The sequence below is a fragment of the Trichogramma pretiosum genome, unplaced genomic scaffold (assembly GCF_000599845.2).
Source record: "Trichogramma pretiosum strain Unisexual culture from Peru unplaced genomic scaffold, Tpre_2.0 scaffold5, whole genome shotgun sequence".
NCBI lineage: Eukaryota > Metazoa > Arthropoda > Insecta > Hymenoptera > Trichogrammatidae > Trichogramma > Trichogramma pretiosum.
Window position 1 is genome coordinate 433912 of NW_019641672.1, and position 17883 is coordinate 451794.

General features: G+C 40.1%; 3 protein-coding genes across 3 annotated transcripts; all 3 read left to right on the top strand.

Moving 5' to 3' along the window:
• Positions 1–1911: 1911 nt before the first annotated feature.
• On the top strand, positions 1912–7215 carry LOC106650572 (protein yellow-like). The gene is made up of 5 exons (XM_014368667.2): positions 1912–2805; positions 4517–4677; positions 5310–5672; positions 5746–5995; positions 6070–7215. Exons 1-5 carry the CDS (start codon positions 2565–2567, stop codon positions 7008–7010), a joined length of 1956 nt encoding a protein of 651 aa, XP_014224153.1. The 5' UTR covers positions 1912–2564; the 3' UTR covers positions 7011–7215.
• Positions 7216–11345: 4130 nt separating this feature from the next.
• LOC106650273 (ribosomal L1 domain-containing protein CG13096-like) lies at positions 11346–14297 on the top strand. The gene is made up of 4 exons (XM_023460461.1): positions 11346–11436; positions 11868–12897; positions 13091–13653; positions 13737–14297. The coding sequence occupies exons 2-4, from the start codon at positions 11882–11884 to the stop codon at positions 14204–14206; spliced, it is 2049 nt and encodes a 682-aa protein (XP_023316229.1). The 5' UTR covers positions 11346–11436; positions 11868–11881; the 3' UTR covers positions 14207–14297.
• A 463-nt stretch (positions 14298–14760) lies between these two features.
• On the top strand, positions 14761–17569 carry LOC106650573. Its single transcript, XM_014368668.2, has 5 exons — positions 14761–15392; positions 15479–16274; positions 16378–17006; positions 17090–17201; positions 17278–17569. The coding sequence occupies exons 1-5, from the start codon at positions 15239–15241 to the stop codon at positions 17468–17470; spliced, it is 1884 nt and encodes a 627-aa protein (XP_014224154.1). The 5' UTR covers positions 14761–15238; the 3' UTR covers positions 17471–17569.
• Positions 17570–17883: the final 314 nt, after the last annotated feature.

The window sequence follows — 17883 nt, forward strand, 5'->3', positions numbered from 1 at the left end:
AAAGTCGCGCGCGCGCGCCAAGAGTGTGAATGACTGATTCTAACGAGTGCTGCATTCGATTCGTTAAACTTAATTGCACACGTGCATATATCGTATTGTACACACACACACACACATGGTAGCACACGATTCTCGTGTTTCGCGAGTCAGCTAGTTAACTTTGTCGTTGTCTTTTTTTCAATACTTTTTTTTCATTAGCTTATTCCTCGTCTTCTTCGAGAGCGTCTCGTGTCAGATATTTTATACAAGCGACAATTGCGCAAACGAGCGTGTACCATTCCATTTGAGCAGATGCGTCTATGTGTATGTGTAAAAGATACGTAATATACGTTTCAATGGGTGCGGATCGGTATTATAATGATTTTTGCACCCTCTCGTGACTCGAGATGCTTTCGAAAACTTATATCGTCACACTGTTACCCTACTACGCATTAGCAATGCGTTCAAATGTGATCGATGCACGGGAAAATGCAAGCAGCGATTCGGCTCCTCTTCGCGCTCAGATTCGCTTTGCTCGTAAGAAAAAAAGTCACTCCGATATTTATATAAATAGAGCTCGATGAGGCGCGACGTAGCCGCGACGCCGCATTATATCACCGCATCCGATTTCATTGTCCAGCCGGGGGACTCGGCGTAACGATTATGGCAAATTAGGCAACGCAGGCTAATACACGTAGACAGGCGACAACAATAAAGACATTGGCTTTTTATTATATCGAGCAGCTGTCTTGCTGGCCGCCTGGCATAATCTGGGAATACGCGTTTAGCGTATCGGCTACGGCTCGTTCTTATCATCTCTCTCTTTCTCGCCCGAGGCTTTCACTCAGTTTCGAGACGAGACTCGGACGCTTTGCACTGCCTTCGTTGTCGTCGTCGTCGTCGTTGTCAGTGACGGAGTTTCGCGAATGAGAGAAGAAAAGTTAATTTTTCCACGCGCTCGTGAACGCATTCTGCCAAGACTATCTTATCCGATCGGAAGTGATGAGAAATTGAACTCGAGTGCGAAGATGAATCGTCGATGTGGCGGCTCTATCTACTATTCTCGTGCCTATCCCAGCGTGTAATTTAAATCTCTTCTCCTAAGTGATATATTATAGTGCGCCAGCTCGGCGTTATTGTATAGCTTCAATTTACTTATACTTGTGATTATTCGGTAGCCGCGCACCTCTACATGAGTATAATATAAATTTATAATTGCACGTAGGCCGCCGCGGCTCGCTCGGCGCGATCGGCAGCGGTGCATCGTGTGTTGCGCGACGTGTACGGTGTAGCAGCATCGGCATATATCCTACATTAAATACGTACCGAGCGCATAAAACGAACGCTACCTGACTTTCCATCCGGGAGGAAAGGGAGAAAAGTCCGCGCGGCTGCGGCGGAAGGCGAACAACAACAACAACAACAACAACAGCAACGGCAACAGCTACGGCAGAAACAACATATCGCCACATACATACAGCAGGAGAGGCAGAAGCAACGATCACGGCGCGCGACCGATGTTCGCCGCGCGGAAAAATACTAAATGCATCGTACGTGTTATATTCTGCAGCTCTTGGGTGCCTCTACATATACACACAGCACACAGACACACACACAGACATATATATATAGCTATATTATAAGAGCGTACATATACGAAGTTTTATAAGACGAGCGAAGGCGAGAGAGTGCATCGAGATGTAAAAAAAGATTCCACTTCCGAGGCGCCGTGAAATCGCGTACACGCCAGCGCAGCGAGCATGCACACGAGCATTCTATACAAGTACTACATGTGTGCCTATATATGTATATGTACATAACGATATATACGCGAGTGTGTCGTGCGATTTTATATATGTGCAGTACCTGCAGCAGCAGCAGCAGCAGCGAGAGAGGCCCCGTAAAACTGGGTTACGAGCGTCGAGTTTGGTAGGCGCGATAATGTAATTGTCTCAGTCGCTCGGTACTGGTCAAGACGTTCGCGACACTACTACTGCCTACGCGCCTTTTTTTTCGTGCACCCGCGTAACAACATACAACGTTATATATAGACTTTGATAATTTTTTACTCCTTTCTTCTGGTTTCTTTCCTACACGCACGGCTTATTATAATTGAACTTTCGCGCTCGAGTGCCCAGCCTCTGGACACACTACAATGCAATATAATGCATGCATATCGCGTTGGCCATACTTGGGCTATTTTCTATTGGGCGCGAACGTAGCGTAACGCATACATCTAGACATCGTTCGCCTATTCGCACTGCACACGTAAGTGCGCTGCTACACACAATGCATATGGCCTGTGCGGTCTATAACGCGAACAAATTCTCGTAGTTTCGCGTCGGATGCCGGACTGGAATATCGCGCGTGTGGTTTTTTTTTTTTTGGTTTTCATTCGTCGGGTGCACTGCTGCTCGATACGAGCTCTCTGCTCTCTAATGCACAGGTGTACCTCGTTGCAGTGTAGATATCGTTTTTGTGGTTCTTGCGATACATAAAAAAATCTAAATAATAATGAACCTATGAATCAAAATTTGAGTGTGCGCGGGTGAAAAGGTATCTTCTGGCCGAGAGCATGCGCGATCATGTTTCAGAAATATCGAAGAAAAACGCACGGAAGAAGTCGCAAGCACCGGATCCGAACACCGACGACGACGTCGAGGAGTAGCAGCAGCGACAGAGTAAGACGGAAACTCGAGAGCGAACTGGACTCTGCCCACGTCGCGAATCTCTGGCACTCCGATCCGGATCCGATCTACCGATATCATCAGGACTTTGTCGACAAGTATTACGGCGCTCAGCCGTGGAACTATCCACCGAAGCCATGTGAGTAGTAAATCATCCTTGCGATAATTTACGCGCATCTGTGCAGCGCAATAAATATTAAAAAAAAACGTCGTTTTACCGCCGTGAAGTTTCAATTTTAAACAATGTATACATTATGTGTACGACGCGGTACCTAACAATAATTACCGCGTGTACATATAATGTATACAAAAAGTAAAAGTGAACGTAGCAGCCCCGCGATAGATACACAAAACGCAGTCCAGATTGCTTTATAATTCCATGCTACATCTACTCTCTTGAGGGGGACGCTCGCCTGCACTTGGTAATTACGGCGAAAATTTATCGATAATTGAGAGACTATAGTCGAAAATGAGATTGTCGTGCGGTGCCGCTTTTTTATCTTCCTCTCTTCCTCTGCACATCCGAAAGTAATCGGTCGCGCCGTATAATAATGTGCCGCGTGCAGCTGCAGCAGACTCATCTCGCGCGCGCGCGCCTCTCTGATGGTTATTATGCAAGTGAAAATTGAATAGAAAAGCGACGGCAGGACTCGGCTATTATTTTCCTATATATTATGGCGTCGCGATACAAGTCTACTCTTCTTTTTTTTTTTACTTCGTTCTCGTTCAATGGCGAGATGGCACTAAGTAGGTTTTAATTCTAAAGGATCGCGAGCGAAACTTTCTGAATGAGAAACTTCTCACTGTAAGACTGGAGGTCTTTTCGATGGCGAAGCAGCTCGCCGAATGACACATCCGAGCGATAAATATTCGTGCTACACGTACTACGTGCTCCGTATAATGCAGCACAACGTCGAACAGATTGCGTGCGCCAAACGCTTTCCCATTGAGGAGGTACATTGCCAATGACCCATCGCTAAATGAGCTGCACACACAGTGCAGAGCATCGTCAGCCGCAAGGATGCGCGCATACATAGAATATATCTAAAGAATAGCTGCCTGTAGCCCGAGTAAGAGCGGAGAGAGAGAGAGAGAGTATAGGAAAGAAGGGCGACCCGCGAAAATCTTGTTTTCGCATTAGGATACGTATAGATATATTGCTCGCGCTCGCCGAGAGGACTCTCTCCGTCTCGCGTTGCCCTATCCCCGATAGTTCGTCTATGTAGCCAAGAGTCGAGACAGAGAAGACAGATTGAGAGAGAGAGAGAGGAATCCTCTAGACGCGATAGACACTACACTCACGATTTCTATATGCGCGAGAGGTTCATCCGCGGAGCCGCTGCGCGCGCGAAACTCGAGTGCTTTTATATATATCCCGCACGAGCAGCTCGGTGCAGGATAGAAGAAAGTTTGCACGCGGACCGGCGGCACACGCCAACGAAACACAAACGTCTCGTCGTCGTCGTCGTCGTCGTCTCTCACGCGCAGCGGCGCACCACCTTAGTGCCATTCCTAAACGAGTATTCGGCACATCCGAATCGCGCGATCACCGCGGCTGCACACGTACGCGCGCGCCCGATACATTTTATCACCCATCGAGTTCAAAGTGCACCGATTTCATTCGATATACGCATACATAATCGAGTACGTCTCGTTCGTCCTATTTTTAATATAATTAATTAATTATTATCGCGTGTCGACGTTATACAATTTTTGACACAGTGCTGGTGAAATTCAACGACTGAAACGAACCGATATAACGCGTTTATTATACGTCAACGGTGCGGGTTGTAATTTTTTTCCTCCCACATACACAATTAACGCATTGCCGTTCCCTTCTGGAATTGCAGGGATGGCAAACAACATAGTGCCGTGGCTGGTGACGCTGTCGCTTCTGGGCTTTCAGGATCTGGCCGATACCACGAGCCGGCCGAATTCTCAAATATCGCAGGAGCTGGAGGCACCGCCGTTGCCGTCCATCACGTCGTCTCCCGTCACTGATTTTGTCATGGTGAGTACTGTTCTCTCTCTCTCTCTCTTTTTCTCTGTTTTTCTCTCGCTCTCGGTGATATAATAATTACGCACGATATCTAAAAAAAATATATTTAATCGGATCATTGAAGGTTGAAATTTTATTTAGACGAAGAGGCGCAAAAGTCAAATGGTCGAAATGCGAGAAACGCGAGCGAGTGCTATTTACGAGCGATTGTTTGGCCCGCAACGGGCGAGGAGCTCACGTGCATCGTATACATACACAAACGCGACGGGACGAAAAATTAAGGACAGGATATTTTACGATCGTGATCCTTGTTGCGCGTATCGGAGAAATCGATCTCATATTATTCGGCTGTCTGCCATTTGGATTGTGATTTTTTTCGCCTATTGTCTACCGACTGTATAACATATAATACGAGCACCGAACATATGAAACGTGATGTACGTGAGTTGCGTAAATATCGCCTTTATATCTTTACATCTCGTTTTTGATCTTGCGCTCTTTGTGTTCGCATCGTCGTTGGACTTGTATAGCTTCTCTCCCGATGTATCATAAGATACGCGAGCCGAAAAAAGTTCCGATTTATGATCGATATCGCCGTATACCGAGTCAAGGATCAATAAATACATTGATGAAATTTCCTCAAGCCAACGACTGCATCCTTCGACGATCCGGCGTTTGGGCAGGAGGAGCCGCCGGCCCACTCGGATTGCGACTTTCCGAGCAACCACAATTACGATAACGTCGAGGGCTCCAAGATAACCAAGAGGCCGCACGGCTTTCAGATAGATCCGAATTTTTCCTCTACCCAATCGAATCACCTCGACACGAAGAAGAAGGAGCGCAACTTGGACAATCAAAAGGGAGTCAACTCCAACAGCATCGTTCAAACTCCCAAGAACAGCAATCGCTTGAATCAAAGTGAAAGGTTTTACAATCCCAGTCACTCTTTCAAGCCTCCGAAGGATAGTGGATTTAAAGACGAATATGCCGGACCAGCCATGGAATTGGTAAGCCGAGGAGTTTTTTTAAATTTTTTTCTTCGTTACAGGCTAACCTCGTTGGGATTTTTTGCTTTCGAAGGCTTATTATTGGAAAACAGTCGACTACGAATTCGACAACGACGAAGACCGTCGAAGTCTACTGTACGCGGGTACGTTCATCCCCGAAAACAATCTACCTCTGGGTCTTGAGATTTCCAAAGACCGAATTTTCGTGAGTTTGCCGAGGTGGAAGAAGGGAATACCTGCTACTTTAGCGACTATATCGACCAATTCTGATGACAGGAGCCCAAAACTAAAACCGTACCCAGACTGGAGATGGCACCATCTAGGTATACTCACATACCGAATTGTTAAAAACTTGAGAAAAATTTGATAATAAAAACAAATAATTGAATATCCGCAGGTAACTGCCAGGGTTTGACATCTGTCTTCAGAATGCAAATAGACGACTGCGACCGTTTGTGGGTATTGGATTCGGGTAAAATAGACATCACTACCGAACCCAAACAGATCTGTCCACCGACCATCTTTGTATTCGACTTGTACACCGACGAATTGATCAAAGCTTACACATTGCCACCCGACCAGATAAAAGAAGACTCGCTCTACTCGAACATCATAGTCGACGTGAAAAACGACGAGTGCGAGCGAGCCGTTGCCTACGCCGCCGACGTTTGGCGATTCGGTCTCGTGGTCTACGACTTTTTCAACGACTCGTCCTATCGCCTTCAGCATCATTACTTCTTCCCCGACCCACTGTCGTCCAAGTTCAATTTGCACGGACTCGAATTCCAATGGACCGACGGCCTCTTTGGCCTGGCCCTGACCCCTGTCGACGTCAACTACGAAAAGACCATGTTCTTCCACCCTATGTCGAGTTTTCGCGAATTCGCCGTACCCCTGTCGGCTCTGCGAGATCAGAGAACCGCCGAGAACAGCTCGGACAAGTTCGTGCCCGTCGGCAAGCCGCGCGCCAAGGACTACGGACACTCGTCGGGCTCGACGATCGATCGCAACGGCGTCATGTTCTTCAACATGGTCACGAGGGACTCGGTCTGGTGCTGGGACACGAGAAAGGAGTACATACCCCAGAATCTGGGCGTCGTGGGGGCCAGCAACATCTCTCTCGTCTTTCCCAACGACATACGAATGGACCACGAGGAGGATCAGAATCTCTGGGTGCTGTCCAACCGACTGCCCATGTACCTGTACGGCTACTTGAACAAGAACGAAGTTAATTTCCGAATTCTCAAAGCCAGTGCCAAGGAAGCTGTGAAGAATACGGTGTGCGACCCCAATTACATCGTGCCAGATTCATTGCCTAGCCTCGATGTCACCTGCTAAGCACTATATTATAATTACTCAATTCGCGAGCTATTCATTAAAACGACCTGCTACACGACAATCGGTACAAAACGATTTTTCATCTTGCGGTCGATGAAAATATGAATATTTCGTATTTTACTTACATTATAGATGAAAAAATAAACTATCATGTATTAGTTATCTATGTACCTGTAATGACAACGATGTACTTAATTGTATTATAGCCCGTAAGATTGACCGAGATCAAACCTCAAACGTATTTATAATATGTAAGTTAAGTAAGTTTTGCAATAATTGTTGCCATCTAATGTACGTTGTTATAATAAACATTTTTTTGTAAAAAAAATTAAATATAATTACAGAGCTTACTGAAAAATCAAATCGCTGGAAAATCCTCCATATCACTGTTGGAGACGGATGCTGGTAATTTTTTTCTTCCATAACCGTAATCTTCTTGTACGGTGTTTAAACTTTCCTCGCTGTCTTTATTCCAATTTTGTATTGTCCTGTCAATGCTTTCCGATGATTCCAAATACTGTCGATGTTCTTCCAATTTCTCTTGAGAACGAGTCGTTCTGGCGCGGAATGTCGGCAAAATCGGGGTCTGTCGAACCTTCTCCACTCGTGAAGCTGGTGCAGCATCTGGTACTGGAGATTGATGTGAGCAACAGCTATCGAAATTACGAGCCCCGTCGTGGCTAATATGGTTCGTCATCATAACAATTTTTGGCTCACGCATGAACTTCTTCATTTCCAGCTCGTCGAATTTTGATGTTTTTTTATGTTTTTGCGCGTCCCTAAGAGTTTTATCGCTCGGCTTGAAATTGAATGCTCGATCAAACTCATCACTGTCTTCGCTATCGTCCTTATCGATCAATGATATGTACTTTGACAGCAGATTTTCTTTGTCGTTCTTTCCATTGCTTGTTTGTAATTGATTCAAATTGCTGGTCCCAGCATCACCGAAATCGTCTTCAAGATTTTTCATTTCTCTGTAAATCTTATCGCTCTTTTTCTTCAGATCATCTAAGGAGGCCTTGTAATCGGCTATATTGGTCGCCAATTGTTGGGAGCTTGATCCGGTGATGACATCGAGAGTCTGCTTCGAGGAATCTATTAAATCCTGTAATTCTTTGAGCAAATCGACCGAGGCATTTTTGCGACGTATGAATTCATCGGTGTGCTCGGTTCGCACTTCAGCAGTTGCCTGCGAAAAATTTCTCGTATCACCGCCACCCATCAGTAAAGGTTCGTCGTTACCAAAAAGGTAAAAACCATCGTCGCTAAAATCAGGCTCCGAATTCTGTTGAGGACGAATCTCAGCTAAATTGCGCCAATCACTGGCTTTAAACACTTCATCGATGGTTAAGCTTACGCTCTGGAAAATTGGGTAGGGCTCGTTAGCCTCCGGGCCCATCTGGAAACCGCGCTTGCTATCGTCACAAAATGAAAATGCACTTTGCAACATATATAGCGTATCGCTGTCGGTTAATACTCGTGTCTCCGGAACGTGGCTGCTGTTCGAACTCGGAAATACTGGACTGCTTTTGTTCGAGTTGGACGTTTGTGGTTCCAAGGAAAAATCGATTTGCTCAACAGTATTACGAAATTCACTCTTTCGGGGACGATCGAATTCATCTTCGTCTGTGCTTGAACCCGCGAGAAAATCGGCTTGCTGAGATTGATTGTTTGTCGGAGCTTTGCCCTGATTCCATTTCAACCAGTTGACATCGCAATTGTGATCGCTTCTATCGTCCACAAAAAATAACATGGTAGAACTATCTGTGTCAATTTCAAACGACTCGCTACTACTTGGCAAAAATTCCTCATGACTTTCCGGCAACTTTTCAAATGGGCTAATTTTCGGCTTGTTCAACGAAAGGCCGTTATTAGTGTAATTCGTTATCATCGATTTTTTTCTCTTTTGCGATGTTTCGGCCTTACTTAATTCGTTATTCAGATCATCGTGCGATTTGAGAGCCATTGCTTGTTGTTTCTGACCATTTTTCGATTGATTCATCGATTCGGGAAAATTCGCTACTGAACTGTGGGATCGACTTGTTTTATGATTTGTCCTATTGTTAAAACCTAATTGGTCCTGTCGATCGCCCTCGGGCAACGACATTCTTGGTCTTGTAGGACTTTCTTCGTCGCTGTCATTCTTGAAATCTTCAAGATGCTTTTCATCGTCATTCATTTTCGAGGTACTGGGTTGATCGTTGAGAAGCGAGTTTCTTCCTCTGCATTTCTGCGGCGGTCGATCATTGTAGTTCATATTAGCATAGAGCTTTTCCAAAAAACCGGCATTTTCCTTCATCAACGTTTGCAAGTCCTGCGTGCCATCGTTATTAAAAGCGTAATGAGTAGAAAGATCGGCGACTATCACCGCAGGTAGAATATTCTCCAACATACGATTCCGAGAGCTGGTGCAGTTGTTCACTTGGAAAAAATTCGCTTGGATATTAGTTTCTATCGATATAATTGGTTTGCTAGCCAACTCCTCCCGGTCGTCACTTTGACGCGTTATTTTTTTCGAAACGGAAAGGACCAAGTCTTCGCTCTCTCGCTCCGAATCGGAACTTGGAGCGCTACAATCGCAAGATTTCTTCTCTGCCATCTGATCTACGGAATTGGGCGGAACAACCAAACATTTATTTTGCTCTGACACACTCGAGCTTTCAGAGTCACTTTCCAAGCTTCTGTTAGTCAAAGTACTGTCGTTAATGGAGTTGCTGCACATTCTCGATTCTGATTTTTGTTTTCGAGCTTCTTCCACTTCTTGCTTGGTCAAATTGAGTATTATCATCGATTTCTCTGCCGGTGTCAGGTAAACAGAGTCACTGGTTGTAGAATTGTCGTCGATCTCATTGACTCGATTCGCGATCTCCGTCGTCAGGGATTCTAGCGACTTGGCCCGTTTCAGTTTTTGCAAAACCGAATCGGAGTTGATAAATTCTTGCAAGTAATTGTGAAGATCGGGATTGCTCGAATGTAATTTCGATCTTCTGGGTAAGGCTCCGTGTGCGATACGCAGCCTCGAGTTCTCGATGTCGCGCAGATCGATGTAGAACATCAAGAACATGTACCAGTGGTACCAGGCAAACACTGAAAATAAGTGCAATTATAAGGCTCCACGAGTTCACGAGTAATAAAATTGAAAAAAAAATGGCACTCCGTAGATTGCTTACGAATATTAATGGACTCGACGACGAGAAATTCCGTAAGCGACGCCGTCGATATGACGCGAGCCGAGTAAAAGACGAAGGCGACGGTGATCGTCATGAGCTTGGGCAGGACGGTGTTGATCGCGTGGGTGACGAGCCACGGCACCAGCAGACCCGAGCCTCTCCACGTGATTACCGGATACAGCTTCAGCAGGTAGGTCGCCGGATTTATCATGCCGCACGAGAAGTTGACTATCACGATGAAGCCGAGCACTGCGTTAACACAAAAACGAACGACCATCAGTTTTGCTGCATGTTTCGAATTTCAAAATGCCAATATACCGACGTTTTTTCATGCTATTGGCGAATCCATCGCTGAGCTCGACGCCGTTCACCGAGATCGCCAGGTCCTTGATGGAGTTCAGCCTCAACATGAGCTCGAACGGTTTCCAATGCAGCGTGCTGTTGGCCTGACGAGTTCGAATTGATGTTTTTTTGAACGTAAATAAATAGACGATAAAATGAAATATGCCAGGGAATAAAATTGCCACACTAGTCCCAGCAGCGTCATGATGAGAAGCTCGTTCTGCAGTGATACGCCGAAAAGTCTTCCGAGTATTCCCGTCATCGAGGTAGGATTGAGTTTTACATCTCGCGCGTCAAATGGATTCCGATTATTCCACGCTTGGCATCTCTCGCCCACGCGATCCAAGTACTATTTTTTCGAGATGAAAATGTTTACGAATAATTTTGAGGTTACCGATGACATGATTTTTATTAGTTATAGTTATTGAAAATTAAACCACTGGTGTCTATCGCGGGTAAATATGATAAAACAACTGAACGAATTTGGCGAGATTATTCTAGGACTATATCGATAAATTTGTTACATCATCGCGCGGGTCTGTGTCACGACTCACGCATTGTTCAAACTTGTAATGTCACTTTTCATTAATACGACTTCACGCTCTATAATTTTATGGAAAAAATCAATGGCATCGGCGGTTGAACCGTCGCGCGCGTACAAACGAGTAGAACGACGACCTTTTTTATCGACTCAAGAATCGTGATCAATCGAGATGTATATGTCTGCCGGTGCACTCGCTCGGTGGAGCTAGTCTCGCTCGTGTAACGGTCGACACGTCCCGCCGCCACCGGCCCAAGCTGCAGCACTGCCTTGTGCCTTCTCTACCGCGTATTTCTACACGTGCTAGCAAGCTATCTACGTGTTGTACAGTGAAGATACGTTAATTTGTTGAAATTTTTAACACTTTTCAGTGGTAAGTGACAAGTATTCAAATTATTATTTAACATTGTTATTCCTAGCGATAAAATTGAGTTATTAAAATTGAAGCTATTTCTTTACGAGCAATTGTCGACTCGAGGTAAAGTGCACGTGCTACTCCTCAATCGATTTAAGGTTAAATTTAAATCATTCAGCACTCGAAAAATCATTCAATTAATTTAAAAGCAACTCTTAGAATTTACAAAATTAATTAAACTTTTATCTGTTGTATGCAATATTTTTTTAATCGTAAGAAAATGATTCAATTTTATCAAAGAACTTCACATGATTATTATCTTGAAAATACCAATGGATCCTTATGAGATACCTTGATTATAAATTTTATTATGAAGCCTTACTTGTTTAACACCAATCTTAATTATAGTAAGTAATTTGAAATTAAACAAATGATATTCATTTTTCCAGTTCACATATCAAACATGGTGCGTCTTGCTAAAAAAGAAACTACAGAGAAAAAGATCGTCTCAAAAAGCGTAGTTGAGAAAGTTGAAAAAACAAAAAACAAATTGCAAAATGCTATGAGTAAGAAGCAGAAAAAGGTTCTGTCCAAAAATTTTATACGATTACCAGAGGTAGAAGACATAGGAAAAGAGAAAACTCCAAAGAGCTTAGTTTCAAAAGCATTTCAACCTAAAGTTAAATTGAATAAAAAAAAATCAAACGGTATTGAGAAAAATGATGTCTCAAAACCTGTCATTCAAGAAACAAATAAAACAAACAAGAAAACCAATGTTACGAGTAATAAACAACAAAAATTACCAACAAAAGTTGTAGCACCAGTAACGAAAGCAGAAAAGGAAAAGAAAAGTCAAGTAGCAACTGGAAAAACTTCTACAAGCTCTGCTTCAAATGGGTCTCAAACCAAAAGCCTTTCAAATAAGAAAATGGCTAAAACAAATGGTGTTGAGAAAAAAGATGTCTTAAAAGGTGTAGCTACGAAGATTGAGAAAACCAAAAACAAATCATCAAATGTTCTAAACAAGAAACAGGAAATGTTAGCAAAAAATATTGCCAGTTCTATTTCAAAAGGACCTCAGCTTAAAAGCCAATCAAAGAAACAAATGGGTGAGGCAAAGAATGTTGAGAAAAAAGATACCTCAAAACCTGTCATTAAAAAAATTGAGGTAATAGAAAACAAAATAACTAATGTTGGGAAAAAGAAACAGAAAAAATCAGCACCAAAAAATGCTGCATCAGTACCAAAAGCTGATAAAGTAGCAACAGAAGAAATTCTGACAAGCTGTACTTCTGAAGAGTCTCAATCTGATAGTCTATTAAATAAAAAAATGCTTTTGAAATGTGTTCAAGCACTTCTAAAAGTTTCATCAAGTGCTGAAGAACAAAAGAAAAATTTATTCCAAGACGAAGCATCAAAAATTCATCTTCAAATTGTTAGTATCAAAGTACCAAAAGTCCCACTTCATCAACACAGAATGTAAGTTTTATTATCTTTAAATATTTTTATTAGCTATAATTGTATTATTTTCACATGATTATTTTCTTAAAAATACCAATGGATCCTTATGAGATTACTTGATTATATCTTTATTATGAAGCATTATTTCTTAATATTAATCATAATTTAAGTATATTATTACTATCCTAATAGAAAAAATGTATTTTTTCAGTACACTACCTAACAGTTTGGTCACATCAACTGATGATGTTGCATTATTTGTAGCAGATTTGAATCGTGGACGAAAAAGACCGGTTAAAGATAGTATTGACCATGCTCAAGATTTCTTGAAAGCACAAGGTGTTGAACGTCCTATTGCAGTTTATTCAATTAATCAAGTGAAAACTGAGTTCAGAGAATTTGAATTAAGGCGAAAACTTGTACACTCCCATGATTTCTTTTTGGTTGATGGCCGAATTGCTGGACATATGTCTCATTTGTTAGGTAAACAATTTAGGCTAAAAAGAAAATGTCCAGTGCCAATCCATTTTGATAAATCAGTAAAAGAAGAAATCAATAGGGCCTTGCATAAAACAACCTTGCAAATTCATGCTGTTGGAAATTCCAGTACTGTTGAAATTGGTCATACTGCAATGAGCCCTAAACAAATCATTCAAAATATATTGGCAGTAGCTGATGATTTGGCTAAACATTTCCCTGGTGGTTGGGAAAATATTAGTGCTCTGAGAATAAAAACTCCTCTGAGTTTGTCTATTCCTATTTATATGTCATTAAGTATGTATTTTTTAACATATACACTCAAATTGAAGTTTATATTAACAAAACCACTAATTTTGAAACTAATTATTTGTTTTCAGAAAATAAAAATGATGTACCAGTACCTGTAATAGAGCCTAAACGACCAAAGAATTATAAAGAAGTTGAAGGAGAATTGTCAACTTATAAATCAAATGTAAAAGTTTTGGTCGCACCTGATGGTACATGTATGGTCCTGAAAAAAGAAAATGAAAAGAAAACCAATGAAAGTGAAGCTAAAAAAAATGAAAAAGCAAGTGCCAATAAATTAGATGAAGAAGATGATTGTATGTCTGAGGATTCCAATGAGGACGATGAATCTCTAGATATTGATTCCGATGATTTGGATGATTCTGATCAGGTTGAGAATGAGGACGATGACGATGAAGATGATGATGATGATGATGATGATGATGATGATGATGAAGACGAAGATGATGATGAGGAGGATGATGAAGATGATGAGGACGATGATGATGAAGACGATGAATCTGATCAATCCATAGATATGGATTCTGATTCTGATGAATAATCACTTTCTGATGACTTATCAACACTAGCTGTCTTATGACTTGTAAATTTGTAAATATATCTATAAGTAGTTAGATGAAAACAAAAAATAAATTAACCAATTTTATAAAAATGACACACATTTTATTCCTTGATATATTCCTATGAATTTATCAGTTACTTTTTTATTTCATTTAAGCTTCATAAGAGCTTGTTTTAGATCATTACATAATATTCTTTTTTGGTAAGAGTTCAGCCAAGGGTGAAGTCAATTTTTTTTTAAATTTGAAGCCTATAAAGTTTGGTAATCTCCATGACTACAATTCTTTTTGAATAAATTTTCAACTATTAACAACATGTTTATGAATTAATGTAATTTCTGTATTAAGAAGAAAGCTTCTATAATATCTAAGTCTTAGTCATTTGCTAATAAAACCCAATTTGTTAAAATTTTAATTTTCTGCATTTTGGTTAGGAGCTAAGTGGGGCATAATTTAGAGAGTACTAAACTACAACAGGTCAATCAACCCGAACTTATCGTTTACCTTTGCAATATTATAAAACTTTTTAAACGATCAGGCGATCATTCTCATTTGCGCAAGGACATATTGTTTAATTCTTCTGCTCTGCATGCACAAATATATTTACCTGTCGTGCGCATCACAATTATATATAGTATGTAAAACTATGTTCGAAATCGAACTAGTGGCGGGTTCGTGCATGATGTTTACAGTGGTTCCCCTCCACTGCACTTACTCAGCTGCAAAGCAATATAGTAGACGATAATAATGTGAAATCGTGTGCAAACGTGTGTGCAGTGTGCCATCGTTGATCGTGCAAGCTTCGAAAATTCAATTGTACACGCACGGTATACCTTAACCTTAGAGCGATTTTTTTCTATCAATTCAAAAATAATACAAGTGCTCCGAAAAAATCATAAGTAATTTACTGATATAACATGTCATCGAGTGGCGTACTCGCGATTATAGTCTGTGCCTTGTGAAATATCAATGCGTGAAACAGCTGACTTGTTATTTCGCTCAGTTCGGTTTGAATGAAAATGATTATGACGACAAAGTCGTTAATTGGGAGAAGATTCATCTTTTTGTTGAGATCGTTCGCAGTTACTAAGCATAAGGACCACATAAGAATTCCCACTTATAGATTTTCTACGTCGTCCCTGAAATTTAATCCTAGACTGACATTGAGTAATTATTTCATGAAATTTAACTTTAACAAATCAGTAAAGCTCAATATTTTTATTATTGACATAATTTATTTTGATAATTTATAGGAGCTGCTCCAGTGGAAGTCCCAATGAAATCAATCATGTCTCAGAGTGAATTGTTAGAAATTCTTGTCACTGACAACGATCCAGATAGGCTTCTTCAAAACATTCAGTCTAACATGGATCTTGTTGAAGGGCAACATATTGTTACAGCCCTGAAAAGCATGCAGCAATTCTACAAGGAAAATAGACATATTACTTTTGAAGAAGTTAAAAAAAGTATTCACTTCAACAAAATGCTGATGATTTTAGAAAAGAATATGACTAGGTTGAGTTTACCTCAAGTTGTGCAAACTTTTAGAGTACTGCAATTCTTCAAAGTTCAAAGCAATTCTAACATATTTCAATCAATTCTACAACTAATAAGAAATTCCATTAATGAATTGGAATTAAATCACATTTATTCTTTAAATAATAGATTAAAAACTATGAATCCAACTTTTTTAAGTGAAGCAATAAGAACTGCTTTGCCAGAAGTTTTCAAAGCTCAGGTTATGCTAAAAGTAGACAGAGATCATGTTAATGAATTAAAAAGTGCACTTTGGTACATGACTGAGGAAAAAATACAAAATGAACAAATTTTAAATTACATTTTTGATGGTCTCGAAAAGCATAAAACAAATTTAAATCCAATTGCAGCCAAACATATTTATTTATCCATGTGCTCTTTGGAACCAATATCACCTAAACACATGGATATTGTTATTGCTGCTCAAAATTTAATTTTGGATAACTGTGAAATGTTTAAAACACATGAAAAAGTGTGTATTGTAATTGAAACATTGAAAATGGTTGCATCTGGGCAAGTATTTAATATATCAACATTTATTCATATTAATAATTCGTGTATTGACTGTACTTTTCATTCCAAATATTGAAACTAAATTATCAATATTTATTTTTAGAAAAGAAGAATTTTATAATCCAATACTCATAGATAATTTATTGAAGCATTGCATTCAAGAAGATTTGGATTATAAACCAGCGATGTACATTTTAAATTCTTTGAATAAGCTGCACCATATTAATCAACATTTATTAGAATATTTATCACATATTTGTTGTGAGAATCCACCATTACTCAATACACATCCACTGAATGTTTCAACTCTCCTGCATGGTTTATCTAATGCTAATTATAAACCATCTTCATGGAAAAAATTGCAAAAAGTTTCATTAGAACATATCTATCTGTTACCAAATGATGTGACTTTAGCTTACTGTGCTCTGCACTTGTTGGCACTAGATTGTTTTGACTCAAAATTAATCAGTCATATTTTTGCTATACATCAAATTCCTAGATTTTTATCTCCAACATATCACAAAACACTTGCTACTCTTTACCAAAGCGTAAAGACTTTGTATCCTGAATATACAGGTCCATGGCCAGAAAATAAATTAATTGATTCATTCAAGACAATATTTTCTTCTAACGAAACAAAGCAGAATTTACTACTACCATTACTTCAACACATCGTGGGAACACCAAATTGTATAAAAAACAATGTAAAGACTGAATTAGGGCATAACATAGGTAAAACATTATATTTACTTCTGTAGATTGTAAATAACTTAAAAATTCAACACTTGAAGTAATGAAATATATTTCTTCTATAGATCACCTTGTGATTTTACAAAATGACAAGCCTATTGCCATAAATTCCACATCTACAGATTCAGGAGAATCTCCAAGGATACAAGATCTGATAATTCCAGAAGACTGTACCAGGTGCGTTCATCAGAAAAAATAGCACGAAAAAATTATTTTGAATTTCAATCACTAAATATTTTTATATATATCACAGGGTCGCAATTATGATTCAGCCGACTGAGTTATTTGGACGAAATATTAAAGTCTTACGAGCGTCTGTTTTGCTGAGTCTTCGATCATTGGAAGCTATGTCCTACAAAGTGGTCAAAGTATCCGAAGAATTGTGGCAGTCAATGCCAGAGTATGAGAGAATACCATATTTAAAAACAGAAATAGGGTTGAAATAAGTTGATTGAATTGGTTCTGTATAGTGGTGGAGTATCATCCTAAGACAGTAACTCCAATTTTCAAATACATCTTGTAAATAATTAATGGAAAAACTGAAATAGATTTTTTATCAATGCTGTTTGTACATCTTGAAAAATAATCGAATGAATCATGTAAAAATCAAATGCCATATACATGTTATATAAAAAATCTTTTTTAATCATACAAAAAAACATCGTACAAAAATTCGTATAAAAAAACGTATATACACAATACAGAATACATCGCTATAAAATATCTACAACTCGAGGCTATTTATAAGTAATTCCGAGACTTGTTGCTAATCGATAATTATAAAAAAACAAGCGTACAACTTTTGATACGAAACATTTTCATATTAAAATGAAGAAACGGCAATTTTGAAATTCTCGTT

Excerpts from the sequence above, each read along its gene's own strand:
- LOC106650572 (XM_014368667.2), top strand. The coding sequence starts at position 2,565 with ATGTTTCAGAAATATCGAAGAAAAACGCACGGAAGAAGTCGCAAGCAC. Across the intron at positions 2,806-4,516 it reads GAACTATCCACCGAAGCCAT|GGATGGCAAACAACATAGTG; the intron begins GTGAGTAGTAAA and ends CTGGAATTGCAG. Across the intron at positions 5,673-5,745 it reads CCGGACCAGCCATGGAATTG|GCTTATTATTGGAAAACAGT; the intron begins GTAAGCCGAGGA and ends TTGCTTTCGAAG.
- LOC106650273 (XM_023460461.1), top strand. The coding sequence starts at position 11,882 with ATGGTGCGTCTTGCTAAAAAAGAAACTACAGAGAAAAAGATCGTCTCA. Across the intron at positions 12,898-13,090 it reads CCACTTCATCAACACAGAAT|TACACTACCTAACAGTTTGG; the intron begins GTAAGTTTTATT and ends GTATTTTTTCAG. Across the intron at positions 13,654-13,736 it reads TCCTATTTATATGTCATTAA|AAAATAAAAATGATGTACCA; the intron begins GTATGTATTTTT and ends ATTTGTTTTCAG.
- LOC106650573 (XM_014368668.2), top strand. The coding sequence starts at position 15,239 with ATGAAAATGATTATGACGACAAAGTCGTTAATTGGGAGAAGATTCATC. Across the intron at positions 16,275-16,377 it reads TTGAAAATGGTTGCATCTGG|AAAAGAAGAATTTTATAATC; the intron begins GCAAGTATTTAA and ends ATTTATTTTTAG. Across the intron at positions 17,202-17,277 it reads ATTCCAGAAGACTGTACCAG|GGTCGCAATTATGATTCAGC; the intron begins GTGCGTTCATCA and ends TATATATCACAG.